General features: G+C 50.9%; 2 protein-coding genes across 3 annotated transcripts in view; one reads left to right on the top strand and one right to left on the bottom strand.

Moving 5' to 3' along the window:
• The window catches only part of Lpo (lactoperoxidase), a 34,868-nt gene extending 30,980 nt beyond the window's left edge, over positions 1-3,888 (top strand). The window contains exons 12-14 of the mRNA XM_042693291.1: positions 1,287-1,460; positions 2,818-3,055; positions 3,246-3,888. Coding sequence (XP_042549225.1) covers positions 1,287-1,460; positions 2,818-3,055; positions 3,246-3,453 — 620 coding nt within the window. The 3' untranslated portion in view covers positions 3,454-3,888. The remainder of the gene's footprint in view (positions 1-1,286; positions 1,461-2,817; positions 3,056-3,245) is intronic.
• Positions 3,889-5,949: 2,061 nt separating this feature from the next.
• Mpo (myeloperoxidase) lies at positions 5,950-17,925 on the bottom strand. Of its 2 annotated transcripts, none has more exons than XM_042693279.1 (13): positions 17,806-17,925; positions 17,580-17,673; positions 16,781-16,956; positions 16,448-16,571; positions 16,177-16,306; positions 15,845-16,051; positions 14,973-15,291; positions 12,529-12,689; positions 11,043-11,298; positions 10,459-10,629; positions 8,998-9,235; positions 6,702-6,932; positions 5,950-6,044 (listed from the first exon to the last, which is right to left on the bottom strand). In XM_042693279.1, the coding sequence occupies exons 1-12, from the start codon at positions 17,870-17,872 to the stop codon at positions 6,728-6,730; spliced, it is 2,148 nt and encodes a 715-aa protein (XP_042549213.1). In that variant the 5' UTR covers positions 17,873-17,925; the 3' UTR covers positions 5,950-6,044; positions 6,702-6,727. The 2 variants fall into 2 exon arrangements, with proteins under 2 accessions (XP_042549213.1, XP_042549206.1); XM_042693272.1 differs by having other exon boundaries at positions 5,950-6,041; positions 6,721-6,932.
• Between the last annotated feature and the right edge of the window lie 239 nt (positions 17,926-18,164).

The following is an 18,164-nucleotide window of genomic DNA, read 5'->3' as shown; positions in this document are numbered from 1 at the left end:
CTTAAGGCTAGTGCTCTACCACTTGAGCCACAGCGCCACTTCCGGCTTTTTTCTTTTTTGCTTATGTGGTGCTAAGGAATCGAACCCAGGGCCTCATGCATGCAAGGGAAACGCTCTACCACTGAGCCACCTCTTTTGGCACCATCCATGAGACTCTTATCTCCAATAAACCACTAGAAAAACCAAAAGTGGTGCTGTGCCAAGTTCAAGCCCCACAACAGACAAAAAAAAAAAAAAAACATTGATCTATGGCTCAAATGTAGAACACCAGCCTTGAGCACAAAAGCTAAGCGATAGACAGTGCCCAAAGCCCTGAGTTCAAGCCCCAGTACCAGTGACACAAAAAAGGGAGAAAGACGTCTCATGAGGGTATCCAAAAAATTAAATATAAGATACTTAGAGTACCTTATCATGAGTCACAAGAGCTTCTAAGGTGCCTAGGATTCCTCTTCCTTCTCCCCTGATCTTGGTTTCTCCGACCTCTGAAGAGAATTCATAGGCTTTATCCTGTGCTTTTCTAGGGCCTTCCACTTCCATGAGGTACCAGAGCTTAACTTTTTTTTCTTTTGTCTGTCATGGGGCTTGAACTCTGGGCATGAGCACTGTCCCTGAGCACTTCAGCTCAGGGCAAGCACTCTACCACTTGAGCAACAGCGCTACTTCCGGTTTTCTGGTGGTTAATTGGAGATAAGAGTGTCACCGACTTTCCTGCCCCGGCTGGCTTTGAACCACAATCCTCAGATCTCAGCCTCCTGAGTAGGATTACGGGCGTGAGCCACCAGTGCCCAGCAAACTTTTTTTTTTTTGTCTTTTCTTTTTTGGTACTGGGGGTTGAACCCAGGACGTTGCACTTGCTAGGCAAGCCCCTTGCCACTGAGCTACATCCCAGCCCAAGGAGCTAGAGTTTGACTGCATCAATTCTTTACTCGTAGGCTGGGACTGTGTTGAAACCAACTTACCTCAAGGCCTAACAAGTCAGAACCATTTCCTAATTATTTATGGGACATTTCCCACACTGCAGTGTGCTTCCAGGGAACACATGGAAGGAGAAGACGCTTCTGGATCCATGAATTAGAACTCAAAAATGCTCTTGACATTGATATTCAAGGCTGTCATCCCACAGATACCCCTTTCCACCACCTTAGAAACAAAACAGGCAGCCTGGACTCCTCTCTTCTGAGCACACTTTGTGTTCTTTTCTCCCTGCTGCCAGCTACTTTTCACTGAGAGATTCTGGTGGAAGACAAGGCCAGCTGTAGAAGGTACCCGTTGGTCTCCCTTTGCAGGTGGCATTGACCCGCTGGTTCGAGGTCTACTAGCCAGAAAGGCCAAGTTGGTGAAACAGGATAAAATAATGACAGGAGAATTGCGCAACAAGCTCTTCCAGCCAACTCATACCATCCATGGCTTCGACCTGGCTTCCATCAATATACAACGTTGCCGGGACCATGGACAGCCTGGTGAGTGTATCTCTGGGGTCTGGCCAGGCCTGGAGGGTTTGTGGCTACCTTCTGGGACTCCTAGAGACTCTCCTCTGTAGCCCTGAGGATCTGATCCATTCTGAACCGGAAAGCAAGTTTTAAAACCCACTTTGCTTGTCCATGAAAGGGAGTCCTCCATTCTCCCAAATGCAGAGATACAGACATGTTTCTGGTAATATTCTGAGGTTCCTCAGATGAAAAAGATCAGCAGCTAAGCTGGGTACCAGCAGTCTGTGCCTGTAATCCTAGCTCCTCAGGAAGCTGAAATCTGAGGATCACTAGTTGAAGCCAGCTATGAGACTCTTATCTCCAATTAAACAGCATAAAGCTGGAAGTAGAGCTGTGGCTCAAGTGATAGAGTGATGTCCTTGAGCAGAAAAAGCCAAACAACTGCATGAGGGCCTGAGTTCAAGCCTCAGTACCAGCAGGGGGAAAAAAATCAAAAAAAGATCCATAACTAACTTGGAAAGTCAATTTTAAAAGCCTGGAACCCTGTAGGCACTTTAGCTTTTATACCTATAAAAAGCAATACTGGGGGCTGGGAATGTGGCTTAGTGATAAGAATGCTTGCCTAGCATATTCATTTCCTCAGTACCACATAAACAGAAAAGGCTGGAGGTGGCACTGTGGCTCAAGTGGTACAGTGCTCTAGCCTTGAGCACAGAAAGGCTCAAGGACAGAGCCCAGGCCCTGACTTCAAGCCCCAAATGGGCAGAAATAAAAGTAAGAAAGAAAAGAAAAAGCAATATAGACCAGGAATCAGTGGCTTATGCTTATAATCCTAGTTATTCAGGAGGTTGAGATTCTAGGGATTGTGGTTCAAATCCAGCTCAGGCAGGAAAGTCCATGAGACCCTTTCTCCAATTAATCACCAGAAAGCTAGACAAGGAGCTATAGCTCAAGTTAATACAGAGCACTAGCATTTGAGCAAAAAACTAAAGGACAGTGCTCAGGCCCTGAGTTCAAGCCCCAATATTGACACACATACTAGAAAAGAATGTAGTGTAATTAGGAACCAGACTGCCTGAATTCAAATGCCAGCTGTGCCATTTACTAGTTATAGAACTTTGGGCAAGTGACTTAACATCTCTGATCTTCAGTTTTGACATTGTAACAGTGCTTAGAATAGTTCCTGGGCTGAGAGTAAATACCAGGTAAGCTGCTAACTTCTCTCCATCTCCCCTAAGACTGAAGTGCCACACACCTACACAATGGGTCAACACCTCCCCCATGTCTCTGAGCCCAGACTTTCCGGGGCTGATGGAGCTGGAGTGGGTGTGTCCCTAAGGGAGGCCACAAGCTCTTGGGATGAGATAGCTTCGGACTCCCACCCTAGGGTACAATTCCTGGAGAAAGTTCTGTGACCTCTCTCAGCCACGGACACTGGAGGAACTGAGTGCAGTGCTGGGGAATGAGATGCTGGCCGAGAAGCTCCTGAGTCTCTATGGGACCCCTGACAACATCGACATCTGGATCGGGGCCATTGCTGAGCCCCTGATAGAACGAGGTCGGGTAGGGCATCTCCTGGCCTGCATCCTGGGCCAACAGTTCCAGCGAATTCGAGACGGAGACAGGTAAGTGAAATCTCTGCCTAGGAGAGCAAGGGAACCCTTCACTAAAGTGAGAGGGAGGTCCCCAACATCCTACAAGAAGACTGACACCAGACCTCAGCACCAATGGGGCTTTTCCACGTGACCTCTTTGGCAATGGGGGGTAGAACCAGCCACTGGACTGTCAGCACTGATGCCACTTCTGTCTCTGCAGGTTCTGGTGGGAAAACCCAGGGGTCTTCACAGAGAAGCAGCGAGCCTCTCTGCAGAAAGTGTCCTTCTCACGCCTTGTCTGTGACAACACCCATATCACCAAGGTCCCGAGGAACCCATTCCGGGCCCACAGCTACCCCCAAGGCTTTGTGGACTGCTCAGCCATTGATAAGCTGGACCTCTCACCCTGGGCCTCAGTGGAGAATTAGAGGCATGGCCTTCCACGTGGCATCGTGACTCTCCCCCTTTGGTCCATGCTGCCATTTCAAACAAGTGTGATGACCCAGTCCCTTAATGCTTCAGACCTCAGTCCTCCAGTCTTCCTTTCCAGCTAGCCCTCTCTTGCATTTGCCCAAGGCCAACGGCAGCCACCTCAGTCTTCCAGCTCTTCTGCCTGGCTGCCACCACTTCCAACCTCTATGGAAATCTTCCTTTCTGCCAAGATGCAGGCCATCAGAGAAGGCCTGAGATTTTAATGCTTCCTCTCCCTGAGATGAAGCTATAGCCTTTGACCTTTGCTTTTCCCCAATCCCTTCCAGACTATTTTGTAAGTTTTCTGAGCCCTGGACTTCTGCCTGTGTCTGAGTGCAGTCTGGGGTGCTAGACATGGTATTCGTGTAGCTTGGTGCTCAATAAACACCTGGTAGTTGACTAAAGATGCTGGCAGTGACTTGGTTCCTTCCCAAAGAAGACACGCCATGTTTACAGTCCCTATGTGTCTTCCTGTTGGGGTGTCCTGTGTCTGGGTCTGCTGGGGAAGAGGGGTGACTAGGTGGGAGGTGCAAGAGGCCTCAAAGAAGGGAGGAAGCATGGCAAAGGAACAATGGCATCAAGTAGCAGGACAGGGGGCCTGGGAGGCACTGAAGCTGAGTGCCATGGGATCAAACAGAAGGATCTCCTTGCAGTCAAAATTAATCACTCTTCCATCTCCTTGGAAATATCTCTTCCTCCCCCTCCCCCTCCCTCTCCTCCTCCTCTTCCTCCTTTTCCTCCTTCATCTTCTTGTTATGTGTGTGTGTGTGAATATGTGTTTGTTCATGTGTGCATATGTGTGTATGTGTATGCTGGTCCTGGGACTTGAACTCAGCATCTGGGCACTGTCCCTTCTTTTGCTTCTTTTGCTGAAGGCTAGCTCTCTACTACTTGAGCCATAGTTCCACTTCTGGCTTTTTTTTTTTTTTTTTTTTTGGTGGTTTAGTGGAGATAAGAGTCTTACAGACTTGTCTGCCCAGGCTGGCTTTGAACAGCGATCCTCATATCTAAGCCTCCCGAGTAGCTAGGATTACAGGTATAAGCCACTGGTGCCAGGTAATACTCTGTTCTTGTTGAGCAGTCCTTAGAGCCCACAAGTCTCTGAAAGGACAGCTCCAGAACATTCCTTGAGCTGCTGCACAATGTCTATTCATAATTCCTCTTTTAATTTTTGAGTCAGGGTCTCACTATGTAGCCCAGGCTGGTCTTGAACTCGCAATCCTCCTGATTGGGGACGGATGCCTCAATGTACTACCATACCTAGTTTACATTCTTCTTTTAAAGTGACCCTCCTATGCAAACCCCAGGACAACACACAAAAATACATAATCATTAAGATTACCCTGTAGGAGCTGGATACCAGTGGGTCACACCTATAATCCTTGCTACTCAGGAGGCTGAGATCTAAGGATCAAAGTTCAAAGCCAGCCCAAGCAGGAGAGTCCATGAGACTCTTATCTCTAATAACCACCAAAAAGCCAGAAGTGGAGTTGTGTCTCAAGTGGTAAAGCAGCAACCTTGAGCCAAAAAGCTCAAGGACAGTGAACTCAGTCTCTCAGTTCCTGGCCCCAGGACCAGCACATATACACATACACAAAACTCCCTGGCAAGTAAGACCAGTGAAGCTAGGGCCTCCAGATCCCTTGTCTGGCAGGGTGAGAGTAGAAGGCACATTGCCATTGTGGGGAAATGCCCAGGGCAGAGGGCCTAGCACCCCCACTTCTTCTCAGCCTCTTAAGAGGCCCCTCCCCTTTCTGGGCACCTCTCTCTTTGCCTGTCTTTGTTCTACTGCTCACCACAGGGATAGCCTAGCTTTCCTTGGGGACCCCAAGAGTGTATCATACCCATGATCCATACACCTTCAGTTCCAGCTGTGGGTGGCCCCTCCCCACCAATGGGAAGCTAGGAAGGGAGAGGGAGGACACCCACCAGTTAAATCTAGGGGTCTGACTCCAGGCAAGATCAGTAGGAACATGCATTCCTCCGGCCCCTCAGTCCCTGCTTTCTGGTGTGGTCACTGAGACCCTAAGGAGAGGAGGCCACCACCCTGAAGGTCCCCTGAACCTTTTTCCTGGCCCAACCATGGGGCTGTAGGGTGCAGAAGCCCCCATCATCTGGGAAGTCCTTCCAACCAGAACTCAGCTCTTTCTCCCCCACGGGACAGTATTTTATCCCCTCTGTGTCCCAGGTCCTGACACAAGGTGAGCATGAAGTAATCGTGCTCTGGAGCCATGTACAATCATCAGGGCTTGGGGACTTCCTTCCTGTTCCACAGAGGGCCAGGTGGGAAGCAAGGGATGAGGGTCTTCTTCCTCTGTGTATGGAATTGCTGATGCCTTCATCCCCCATCAGAAACTGAGGGCCCTGAACACCCTTGCTCAAGTTCAGGACTCAGAGGGAGCCTCCCACGAAGGCTCCAGCCCCTTTCCCAACACAAGCAGAGCAGAGTGAAATCCCCATTGGCAGTGCTTTATTACTATAAATGTCAAGTACAAACGTATGATACAGAAATGCCAGCGAGCCCCAGTTTCTATCCATCAGGTTCCTGTGAATAAGCAAGAGAACAAGAGTAAAAGGGAGCCATGGATTCAGCCTGGCTGGCTTTGACCCATAATTTGACTGCAATTCCCATAACCCCAGCTGCTAACGGGTTAGATTTCCAGGAGCTACTGGTTATCTCTGCTAACCAGGACAGAGTCAAGGCGTAAGACCCTTGAGGAATCTTTCATGCCTCTCTCTGTCTCCATTGCCCAGTACAGTGCTTGACATGTAGTTGCTCAACAAACAAAGAGCTACAGGATGCAAATGGGCCCTTTAAGGAGACATGACCACAGTTATTTACAAGGAAGAAAACTCAGGCTTAAAGGAATTGGACAGTGCTCCAGATCACTCAGGAGTAAGCTATCGAGCCAGGATGTGACCTTAGGAAGTCTGTCCTAAGCTGGGCCCCTCACTAATTTCCTTGGCTACTGCCCATGTCCCTAATGCTCTCAGAAGCAGCAAGCACACACTCACACAAATGACATACATGCCATGGTACATCTAATACTGCCCATGTTCACAGACAACGCATGCACGTGAAATGCTGACATACATTCTCTTCACACATATCAACACACAAACACATCTTCTCGGCTGGAACCCAAACTCAGGCCAGGGAAGGGAGTTTCCTGTGATTGCCATGGCCAACCCAGGAATACCCCCACAGTGCAGCGTGCCCTTACCTAGCCTCTAAGACTCTCTCCAGGAACTCAGGTCCAGCTTCGGGAGAGAGTTGCACTGCACAAAATCCTGGGGGTATGAGTTGGACATGAAGATGTTGTTCTTGGACACAGTGGTGATGCCTGTGTTGTCACAGATGATGCGGGGCAAGGAGATTCTGGCCAGGGCCTGGCGTTGCTGCATGCTGAATACATCTGCGTTCTGCCACCAAAACCTGCATAAAGAGCACCAAAGACACTGTGCCCGAGGGAGTCCTGGACTGGGATACCCTGAGCTGAGAAGGTATCACCTGACTTGAGCTGCTCCTAGATGCAGGAGGACCACAGAAGACTCTGCCTTGCAGCACAAGACAGACCTCAGACCCTCGGGGGAGAGGGGGTTTTCCACTCAGTGTTGAGTACAAAAGGGCACAGCTGCCTGTTACCTCTCCTCCCACCTGGAAATCCTTTCAGGTACCTTTCATGCTATAAAGGGAGCCAGGCCCTCCCATAATCCTGAAGCCATGTGCCTGGAGCTTGGCTCACAGGACTGAGTTTCCTTTTTGTCTCTCAAGAAGAGGAAAACAGAATGTTGGAAGGGGGATCAATACCCAAACTGCTTCCTCAATGAATGAAGACAGCAACACAAAGTCACTACAAGGGTTTAGTGGGGATGGGAAAAGTGAGAGACAGATCTGATTAAAGTTCTGTATATGTGTGATGTGTGAATGCCACCACTGAATTCCCTTTGCACAATTAACACATGCTAAGTAATGTAATGAACGTAAAACAACTGGTCTTGTGGGGGCGTGGATATGATAGGTGTAGGTGTTGGAGGGCAAACAGAGAAGGAGAGAGTCAATATGCTCAAAATACTTTATGTACTTGTGTAACAAAGGGAACAGTGGTGTCTGGGAATGTGGCTTAGTGGTAGAGTACTTCCCTAGCATGCATGAAGCCCTGGGTTTGATTCCTCAGTACCACATAAACAGAAAAAGCCGGAAATGGCGCTATGGCTCAAGTGGTAGAGTGCTAGCCTTGAGCAAAAAGAAGCTCAGGGACAATGCCCAGGCCATGAGTCCAAGCCCCAAGACTGACAAAAAAAAAGGGCGGGGGGGAGATAACAGTGAAGCTTATTGAAATTAATTTGAGAAAGGAGAAATGGGAGATGAGGGGGAGTGACAGAAAGGATAAATCTGATCAAGGTATGTTGTATGATATATGAACATGTCAAAAATAAAAACCCCTGTACAGCCAGGTACTGGTGGCTCACACCTGTAATCTTAACTACTCAAGAAGCTGAGATCTGAGGGTCGCAGTTCAAAGCCAATCCAGGCTAGAAAGTCCATAAGACTCTTTTCTCCAATTAACTACCAGAAAACTGGAATTGGCACTATGGCTCAAAGTGGTAGAGTGCTAGCTTTGAGCAACAGAGTTCAAGGACAGCATCCAGACCTTGATTTCAAGCCCCACGACAGACAGACAGACAGACAGACAGACAGACAGACAGACAGATAGATAGATAGACAGATAAAATGTGGTGCTGTGGCTCAAAGTAGTAGAGCACTAGCGTTGGCCCAAAGCACCTAGGCCTAGAGTTCAAGCCTCATGACTGGCCAGAAAGAAAAGGGAAAAAAAAACCTGTACAACTGATTATAGCAACAACAACAATGATAATAAAACAGGAACTTAGGCACTGGTGGCTCACACCTATAATCCTAGCTGCTCAGAAGGCAGAGATGAGAGAATCTGGGTACGAAGTCAGCCCAAGCAGACAAACCTAAGAGACTTTTATTATCTCTATCCAACAAAAAGTTGGAATTGGAGGCTCAAGTGGTAGAGTGTTTGGTTGTGTTGCGAGCAGAAAAAGCTGAAGAAGAGGCCCTGAGATTCAAACCCTTGTACAGGCAAATGCATACGCGCGGTGTGCGCACACATGTGCGCGCACACACACTCACGCATGCATGGGGAATTGTCTGGCTTGAGTCATTTTTTTGTTGTTGTTAATATCCCCAAAGGTACAGGGCAGGTGGGTAACAGCTCTAGACACCGTGAAATGATGAGAAATGATGTCAGAAAGCCGAGACTGTTCATACTGGCATAGAGAAAGACAGAGGAAGAGTAGGAAGGGTTTTCCTGTCACCACCAGAGTTCCAATTTCCCCTCACTGCACTTCAACAGGGATAACCTGGGGCCTCCCTGGAACACACTGAAAAGTCACTCTTCCCATCCTTATATTTACTGGGGGAAAAGGGCCATGGGAGGCGATTTGGGGATAGCTGGCCCATGCCAGCAACTCACCGATCTCCATCCCGGAGCTTCCTGAACTGGGTGCCAATGAGGCAGGCCAAGAGCTTGCCCACCCGGCCGTTGCGTTCCAGGGGCTCAGCCACACCACCCATCCAGATGTCAATGTTGTTGGGTGTGCCATACTGTTCCATCAGCTTCCGTGCCAGGTCCATGTTCTTGAGCACCGTACCTAACTCACCAACTGTGCTGGGCTGGGGGAGCCCACAAAAGCGCCTCCAAGCATTATACCCTGCATGGAGGAAGCGAGAGGTGGTTGTAAGTAAATCCCCTCACTGCAAGGTGGGGAGATCTCTGGGGATAGCAGGGACATGTAGGTCATCAACCCGGAAGACCCACTGTCTCACACACTGGGCTATAGATATGAGGGAACTCCAGCCCTTGCCTGAGGCTGAGAAAGATGGTTGGGTCTCCCTGGCACTTCACTATCTTTCTCTTACCTTCTCACTCTAAGACAAACCCTAGATGGTCATAATTCCTTCCAGGTTCAAGAATGGAGGCACCTGGCCAGGTGTGGGTGGCTCATACCAAAGCCAGAGCAGGTGGGAAAGTCCATGAGATGCTTATTCCCAATTAACAACCAGAAAATCAGAAGTTGTGGCTCAAAGTGATGGAACACTAGCCTTGAGCAAAAGAGCTCAGGGACAGTACCCAGACCCTGAGTTCAAGCCCTACCATACACACACACACACACACACACACACACACACACACACACACACAAAAGAGAGGCACCTCATTGTCCCCTGAAGCAAACCAATGTGCCTGCCTCTTGAGTGATGAAGGGTGAAGTGTGTCTCAGAGACCACCCTGTAACACAGGCATGAGCTTTAGGATTAGACTGATCCTGGTCCAAGTTCCAGATCTGTCGCTGACTTGGCTAGAGCAAGCCTCAGTGTCCTGGTCAATAAAGAGGAGGTGAGGGCTAGGAATGTGGCTTAGTGGTAGCGTGCTTGCCTTGCATGCATGAAGCCCTGGGTTCAATTCCTCAGTATCACATAAATAGAAAAAGCCAAGGGTGGCACTGTGGCCCGAGTGGTAGAGTGCTAGCCTTGAGCAAAAGAAGCTCAGGGGCAGTGCCCAGGCCCTAAGTTCAAGCCCCAGGACTGGCAAACAAACAAACAAAAAAGAGGAGGTGATCATCTCTTCCCCTCAGAGTTCCTGAACAAAGAGTCAGCATGAAATGATAACGGAGATGAGGTTTTCAGACTGTGGATTATTATCAGTACAACGCTGATGTAGATGGAAGATTCCAGCAGCCTGAGGCACTGAGAGAAGAGGGGCCCAGGAAGAGACAGGGTCTGATCTCAAGGTTTCCAGAAATCTAAATGCTGGGGTGGGTTGGGGAAGCGTTGAGCGGCTGGAGCCCCTGGGAAGGGAGGGGTTCTGGGCGGGAAGAGGAGCTACCTGGGGCTTGGAGGCTGAGGTGGGCAGGGAGATGTCTGAAGCCCTCACCTGGGAGGCCGTGGTCCCTGCTACGCTGCATGTTCAGAGCTGGCAGGTCCAGTCCGATCCTCATGACCTGCTCAAACAATCGCTCCCGGAGCTCATCCACCACAATTTGGTTCTGCCGATTCAGTTTGGCAGGGGTAGCCATGAGGCCCCGAAGGATAGGGTCAATGCCACCTAGGAGAAAGAAGAGCCAGGCTAGGACCAATAGGTAACGGAGCTCAACCCTAGACTCAGTCAGATAGAATCAGGAGGATTGAAGAAGGCTGTGCAATATTGATGTGAAAGTCCCCAGCCCTCAGGCGTTAGGCCCAAGAAGCACTTAGGTCTCAGGGAACTGTGCCATTCAGTCTTGCCAGCATGGGAATGCACAACACCGCTGGATCACAGAGCCTCATGGGAAAGAGATGTCCTCTGATTGCCATCTGCACCCCACTCGGATCCAGAAGCAGAGTAGGCACAATGAGCGGGAAAGCCAGACTAGATCCCCAAAGAAATCAAGAAAGATCTCATCCCAGCAACCTGCCTGCCCCAAGCCTACACCATCCTGCCTCAGCCGTCAGCCTAGTGCTGGCCTAGGCCCCACTCACCTTCCAACACTACTCTCCAGCTGGCAAAAAACACCCGGCTGAGTGGGACTCGGGGGTTGGGCCCCATGGGCTGGTACTGATTGTCCAGGCGGAACATGAAGGGTTGGATGAGGGTGTGGCCATAGCGGAAGGCATTGGTGAAGACGTTAGAGATTCTCGGGTCCACTGAGTCATTGTAGCCGGTGTACGTGGGTAGGTACTTCCTCATGGCCACTGGCCCCAGCACCAGAGGTAGGTAGTCTCGGTAAGTGATGATCTAAAGAAAAGGCAAGCATTCTACCACTGAGCCATCTTCCCAGCCCCCTTAATGATGTTTTGTGGGAGGAAGGTGGGCAAGAAGGTCTAAAGGGGTTCCTCTAGCATGACTTCCCCTAATGCGGAGGGAAGATGGAGAACAGTCTCACTATTGTAGACTCTAGAATTTCATCTGAGGCTGAAAGGAACCCCACTGTATTTCTAATGTTGATCAAACACTTAAACCTCAACACCTTCAACTGCTGTGTGGTCCCCCGGTACTCCCCCGGAACCCAGGAGAAGAGGGAAATTGGAGCATCAACAGTTGGGAGTAGTTGGGGGTCAGTGGCTCATGCTTGCAATCCTAGCTACTCAGGAGGCTGGGATCTCAATTCAAAGTCAGCCCATGCTGGAAAGTCTGTGAGACTCTTATCCCCAATTAACCACCAGAAAACCAGAAGTAGTTTTGTGGCTCAAAGTAGTAGAGCTCTAGTCTTGAGCAAAAGAGCTCAGAACAGCAATGTGAGTTCAAGCCCCATGACAAAAAAAAAAAAAAATAGGGGAAGCCAGGCATTGGTAACTCACACCTATAATCCTAGCTAATTAGGAGGCTGAGATCTGAGGATCATGTTCAAAGCCAGCCCATGCAGTAAAGTCCATGAGACTCTTATTTCCAATAAACTACCAAAAAAGCCAGAAGTGGAGCTGTGGGTCAAACAATAGAGGCCCTGAGTTCAAACCTCAGGACTGGCAACTACAACAGAGTTACAGGCTAAGAATGTAGCTTAATGGTAGAGCGCTTGCCTAGCATGCAGGAAGCCCTAGATTTGATTCCTCAGTCCCACATAAACAGAAAAAGCCAGAAGTGGCGCTATGGCTCAAGTGGTAGAGTGCTAGCCTTGAGCAAAAGAAGCTCAGGGACAGTGCCCAGGCTCTGAGTTCAAGAAAAAAATTAAAAGAAATGAGATGAGGGGAGTGAGAAACATTCTCTGGAGAGCTGCTATGCACAAAACACTTGAGACCCTCCCAAACACCATTCTTAGACCATCAGGAAAGCCGAAAGCCTGGGAAGAAGAAAAGGGAAGGAAAGTAGCCTTTGTCAAGCTCTTACTATGTTTGGGGGCTCTATTCATACAGCATGATGGCTGAAGAGGCTGAGGCTCAGGAGGATCACTTACTCAAGGTCACACAGATAAGACACTGCAGAAGCCCACCTGGATTCCAAGTCTGTACAATGCTCAGGACCGCCTACCTGGACCATGGCCCCCACAATCTTCCGGGCCTCCTGGTAGAGCTTCTCCCCACTCCACCTGGGGTTCAGGCCCTTGAGCTGTGTGGCCAGCCGGTTATGCTCTCGAACAAAGAGGGTGTGCATGGAGGTGAGCTCAGGCATCTCACTGGAGCGGGTATCCCCTTAGGGAGAGAAGCAAAGCCATGGTCATTCCTGTTGCCTCCATCCCAAGAAGATTTGCTTGCTTGAAGCTTCCCCCATCCAGCGCCAAGGCCTACAATGTCTCCTATGCAATCATCTTTTCATACCAGGCTCACTTACACCCTTGATGTCCAAGTCTGACTTATGCCTTCATTCCCTGCTCAGAGACACTGCAGCACTCATGCTGTCCCATCCAGGGGCACTAGGCCCATCCCAGGACTCGTCATCTTCCCTTCCCTCCCTCCCACCACACACACTGTCACATGGGGCTGAGCACCGTGCCTGGTACAAAGTGTGAAATCCACCAATGCTACCTAGTCAGCTGTTTGTCTTGATTCAGAGAAAGCCAGAAAGTAGCATGCCTGTTGGCACAAGCTATTTCCATGCACATATTGGCACGGATAATGATCACAGCATTTGTTTCTGCCCAAATCAGGTTAAAAAAACTCAGAATACTTCTCAACACAGGATCCCAGAGAGCCACCACCATTTCAACAGAGATGTCCATCCTGCCCTTATTATATGTCCATCATGCAGTCTGTGGTGGGTGGGGGACAGGCAATGTGTGAAGTCCACACCTGAGACTCCATTCAAGATAATTACGCAAGACCCCTGATGGGCCTCCCAAACCTTTTTCCAAAAGAGCCAGGGGGCAAGGGTCAGTGCCACGGTAGTAGAATTGCATTCATTAGCTCTTGATAATTCTAGGAAAGCAATTCTAAAAGGGAAGGACATTCTCTGAGAGTAGCTTCTCCAGGCCATGAGTGGCTCAAGCTTCTGACAGTCCGGGGATTGGATGTGAGGCTAATCATTGCCAGGCAGCAGTGTCTGGCTGAGAAGTGCTCTTAGCCTCACTAGTCCAGTAGAGGGCTGAGCTTTTTGCTAGGAAACCCAGAGAGGGAACTGTCCTTGATTCTCCTCCTGTAGACCCAAGCAGACACTAGTAGGAGCCATCAGGAAAAAAAAAAAAAAAGGAGGAGGGCAGAGGAAGAGAGAAGAAAAGGATGGAAGGTAGGTCCTCAGTTTACCACGGAGTTTATGTTAAAATACACTGGAGGGGGCTGGGAATGTGGCTTCGTGGTAGAGTGCTTGCCTAGCATGCATGAAGTCCTGGGTTCAATTCCTCAGTACCACATACACAGAAAAAGCCGGAAGTAAGGTGCTGGTGGCTCACACCTAAAATCCTAGCTACTCGGGAGAAAAAGCCGGAAGTGGTGCTGTGGCTCAAATGGTAGAGCACTAGCCTTGAGCACAGAGAGGCTCAAGGACAGTGCCCAGGCCTTGAGTTCAAGCTCCAGGACCAGCAAAAAAGAAAAAAAAAATACACTGGAAATTTTATGAGTATGGCTATCATCACTGCCCCAGGCCAGCCCAATCCTTGTCCCTATCTCCAAGCCCTAGCTGCCAAGTGTCCCCATTTGCAACCATCTTTTCTCTTTATAGGGAATTGAGATGGACAGGAGGTGGTATCCTGTGGCTGCACTGTCCCCTAGAACTTCCTGGGAAAATTAAAATGTCCACTTTTGCACTGCCCATAGAAGAGTCTCTAGCTCATGAGACTTGAACTGTGTAACTGAAAAGCTGAGCTTTTGTTTTATTTAAAACAATTAAAATTAGTTCACCACTGGTGGCTCATGCCTGTAATCCTACTCAGGATACTGAGATTTGAGGATTGTGGGTTGCAGCCAGCCAGAGCAGAAAAGTCCTTAAGATTCTTATCTTCAATTAATCACACACACACACACATACACACACAACCCAGGAACTGGAGGTATGGTTCAAGTAGTTGAGTACTAGCCTTGAGCAAAATAGCCAAGCACGGATGCAAGACTCCCCCAGTTCAAGCTCCAGTACTGGCACTGAGAAATTACTACTACTACTACTACTACTACTAGTTATAATAGCCATATGTGGCTATTGGCTGTAGATTGGACAGTATTCGTTCGGGAGGGTGAGTACTACGCATTTCTCTCTGGTCCAGAGGGAGTCAGTGCTCTTGGCCTTCAGAATCCAGAGGGGAAGCAAGCCCCGTGACTCCATCTTAGATTGGAGGTGGATTGCGGTTTTTGTTGTTGTTTTGTTTTGCCTGTCTGTCTTTGCCTTTCTGTCTCCATTCAACTGTCACCAAGGCAACTTGACTAATGAAATTGGTGAGGACAGTGTCTCTCATTATAAACCCACAAGCTGTACCCGCACAGGCTCCTAGTGGCTCCCCACAGAGAACACCTCCTAGGATCACCCCAGATTCAGGCCCCAGAGCTGACCTGCCAGGAAGCAAGGGATTTGTGCAGAGCGATTAGTGAGGAGGCAAGGGTCATCGTGCAGACTGTCAAAGGGCAGCAGGGCCCTGCCATTGTCTTGGAAGCGGGTGTTGACAGCCAGCAGCCCCAGCTGGTTGGTCAGATTGCGCAGCTTCATGGCCACTGGCTCCTCGCTGCCGTATACCCCACTGGCATCCACAAAGGAGGTGAGCGCGTTGATCTGGTTGCGGATGGTGATGTTGCTCCCGGTGCAAGCTGGACAGGAGCGGAAGAAGGGGATGCAGTCGCGCTGGTTCTTGATACGGGGGTCATTCGGCGGGATCTGCAGTACAGTGAGAGGATGAACCAGCTGCCATTGAAGGGCGGGAAGTAAGCAGGAATGGCTCTATTTTGACCCCGTGACCTCGGGCCCCTTCAGCATGCAGGGAAGCCTCTCAAGTTCCTGTCTGGGCTCTGGACACAGGAGTCAGAGCCAGCCTCACCCAGGGCCTGGGAAGAAAACGTGGGCACAGGGCTGGGAATGTGGCTTAGTGGTAGAGTGCTTGCCTAACATGCATGAAGCCCTGGGTTCAGTTCCTCAGTAGCACAGACACAGAAGAAGCCAGAAGTGGTGATGTGGCTCAAATGGTTGAGTGCTAGCTTTGAGCAAAAGAAGCTCAGAGACAGTGCCCAGGCAAAGAAGAAAGAAGGAAGGAAGGAAGGAAGGAAGGAAGGAAGGAAGGAAGGAAGGAAGGAAGGAAGGAAGGAAGGAAGGAAGGAAGGAAGGAAGGAAGGAAGGAAGGACAAACGTGGGCACAGGAGGGGCAATGTCCATTTCCCAAGCCAGCTTCCTTGTGGGCGTCCCAGGCCCGTGGAGGATGGGAAGAAGGCCGCACCTTGAGCGGGAAGCAGGGCGGCTGCTGCAGGCAGCTGGTCTCGCAGTTGAGGCCGGTGAGGAAGGAGGCCCGGGCGGCTGGCTCGGGGGTGAAGTCGAGGTCGTGGTCGATGAACTGACCCCACTGCATGAACATGAGCGCGCGCTCCTGGTCCGGGGTCAGCTGCTCCGTGGGGAAGCGCACGATGGCGTTGGAGACGGCCCGGGCCTGCGGGAACACCGGGCGTCATGGGGTGCGCGGCGGCGGTGGGGTGGGGAGGTCGGTGCCAAGGTTCCCCAGGCCGCCAGGGGCGCGCGCGGCCTCCACATCTCTGCCTGCGGGCGGGCGCTCACCAGGGGAACGGGAAAGCCGCCGCGCTTGACACCCGGCGTCCAGCCGTAGGGAAGAGAGATGCCGTCTTCGTACTCGGCGGGCAGCCAGCGCAGGAAGGCGCGGTTGGAGGCCCCCAGCGTGGGGCTGCGCCTGTGCCGGGAGTACAGGATGCTGACGCTAGGGGGCGATCGTGAACCACCCCACCGCCCCCGACCGGGGTCAGGCCCCAAGGCCCCATCCCTGCCACGCCTCCCTAATAAGCAACCTGCCAGCGGACCCGCCGCCCTGCACCTGTTGTTACAATGCCCAGTGATCGTGCGATACTCGTCCTGCTTGGGGCACGTCACCCCCAAGTCCTGGTAGGCGCAGCCACTTGACTTGGACAGCAGATTCAGCTGAGCCGGTGTCAGAACATCTGCAAGGTGGAGAAAGGATATGGAAGCCGCACCCTGTCTCCCTTAAATTTCCTAAAGAAAAGCCCTGGTGTGTGTGGGGAGGGGGGGGGGGCAGAGACAGGGAGCACAGATGAGGAAATAGAGGAGATGCTTGAGTTGGAGGAGTTGGAGGGTTATGTTCCCTGGTCACTAGGAACAGGGCCTGGGGGGGTAGCAAGAACTGCAATACCGGTGACATTGAAAGGCCTTTGCCACAAGGGCTGCAGCTTCCTCTTGAGCAGGTCAAGGGCCACGTGCAGGTAGTCAGCGGCCCTCACAGCTGTCCTGGTGGCCGCCACCGGCTGCTTGAAGTAGGATAGGAGTTCCATGGGGCTAGCCAGGCCGCTGCGCAGTCGCTGCTTGATGCTGCTTGGGAAAAGAGGACCAGAGAAGGGGTGCAGAGACTCTCAGGAGAGAAGCAGCACAAGGCTGGGTGGGGGAAGGGGCACCCTATAGAAAGACCCACAGATGGGAAGGATTCTTTTTATGAAAAGATTTGGGGTTTGAAAGGAAGGGGAAAAAATGCAGAAGACTCATGCCTGTCTATAATCCTATCTACTCAAGAGGCTGAGAAGTGAGGATGGTGATTTGAAGACCGACCAGGCAGGAAAGTTCATGAGAGTCTTATCTCCATTGCCAACAAAAAGCCAGAAGTGGAGGCATGGCTCAAGTGGTAGAGCACCAGCCTTGAGTGAAAAAGCTAAGGGAGAGTATCTAGGCCCTGAGTTTAAGCTCCAGTTCCAACACACACAAACACACACACACACAAGGATGTGGACCCAAGTGTCCAGGCAGAAGCAAGACCATGAGAGAGATGGCTCTGAAGATGCTTTGAACCCAGAGACATAAGGACAGAGAGACATGGGATCCAACTCCCCCATAGGTCCTCGCTCTCATCACTACCAACCTCCACCCACCCACTACCTGCTCCCTTTCAGAAAGGCCTAAGATAGCTTTGTCCAGGGCTGGCCAGTGCTATGCACTCCCACCTTTCCCGTCGCTCCTTGTAAGCCTTGTCCACTAGCCGCTTGGCCTCCTCCATGCAGGTCAGCACCACTGAGGTCTCCACTTCCCCGGGGACAGCTGCCCAAAGCACATTACACGATCAGGGGTGGGTCCAGAGCCCCTCACCAGGCCCCAGAACCAGGGAGACATGCACTGAGAAGAAGCCAGCCCTGCAGTGCAGACCTGTATTCCTCCTTTCTGAGCTATTACCTGGAGTGGCCCTGTGAGGCATGGCCAGAAGGACCAGGAGTTCTGCGATCATCAGCCACAGCTTCATCTCTGTAATGACACCCCAGCGGAGAAAGTACCCTGAGTGTGTGGGAAAAGCTAGGCACCCCATCCCTCTCTACTCCCATCTTCACACCCAGCCCCATCTCAATGTCTATAGGCAACGGCAAGCCTCCATGAGGAAGGAGATCCACAGTGCTCCCCTCTTCCAGCTGCAGACACCAGCCCCCAAGGACTCAACTCCACCGCTCACCTGATAGTGGCACCTCCTCTCACTGGATCAGAGCTTTTATGTCCTCCATGTTGGAGGCGGGGCAGGACAGAGGGAGGGCTCTCCAGAG

The sequence above is a fragment of the Dipodomys spectabilis genome, unplaced genomic scaffold (assembly GCF_019054845.1).
Source record: "Dipodomys spectabilis isolate Male_0828 unplaced genomic scaffold, ASM1905484v1 ptg000004l, whole genome shotgun sequence".
Classification (NCBI taxonomy): Eukaryota; Metazoa; Chordata; class Mammalia; order Rodentia; family Heteromyidae; genus Dipodomys; species Dipodomys spectabilis.
Note: the sequence above shows the minus strand (reverse complement) of the source record. Positions and strands in the feature narration are given on the sequence as shown.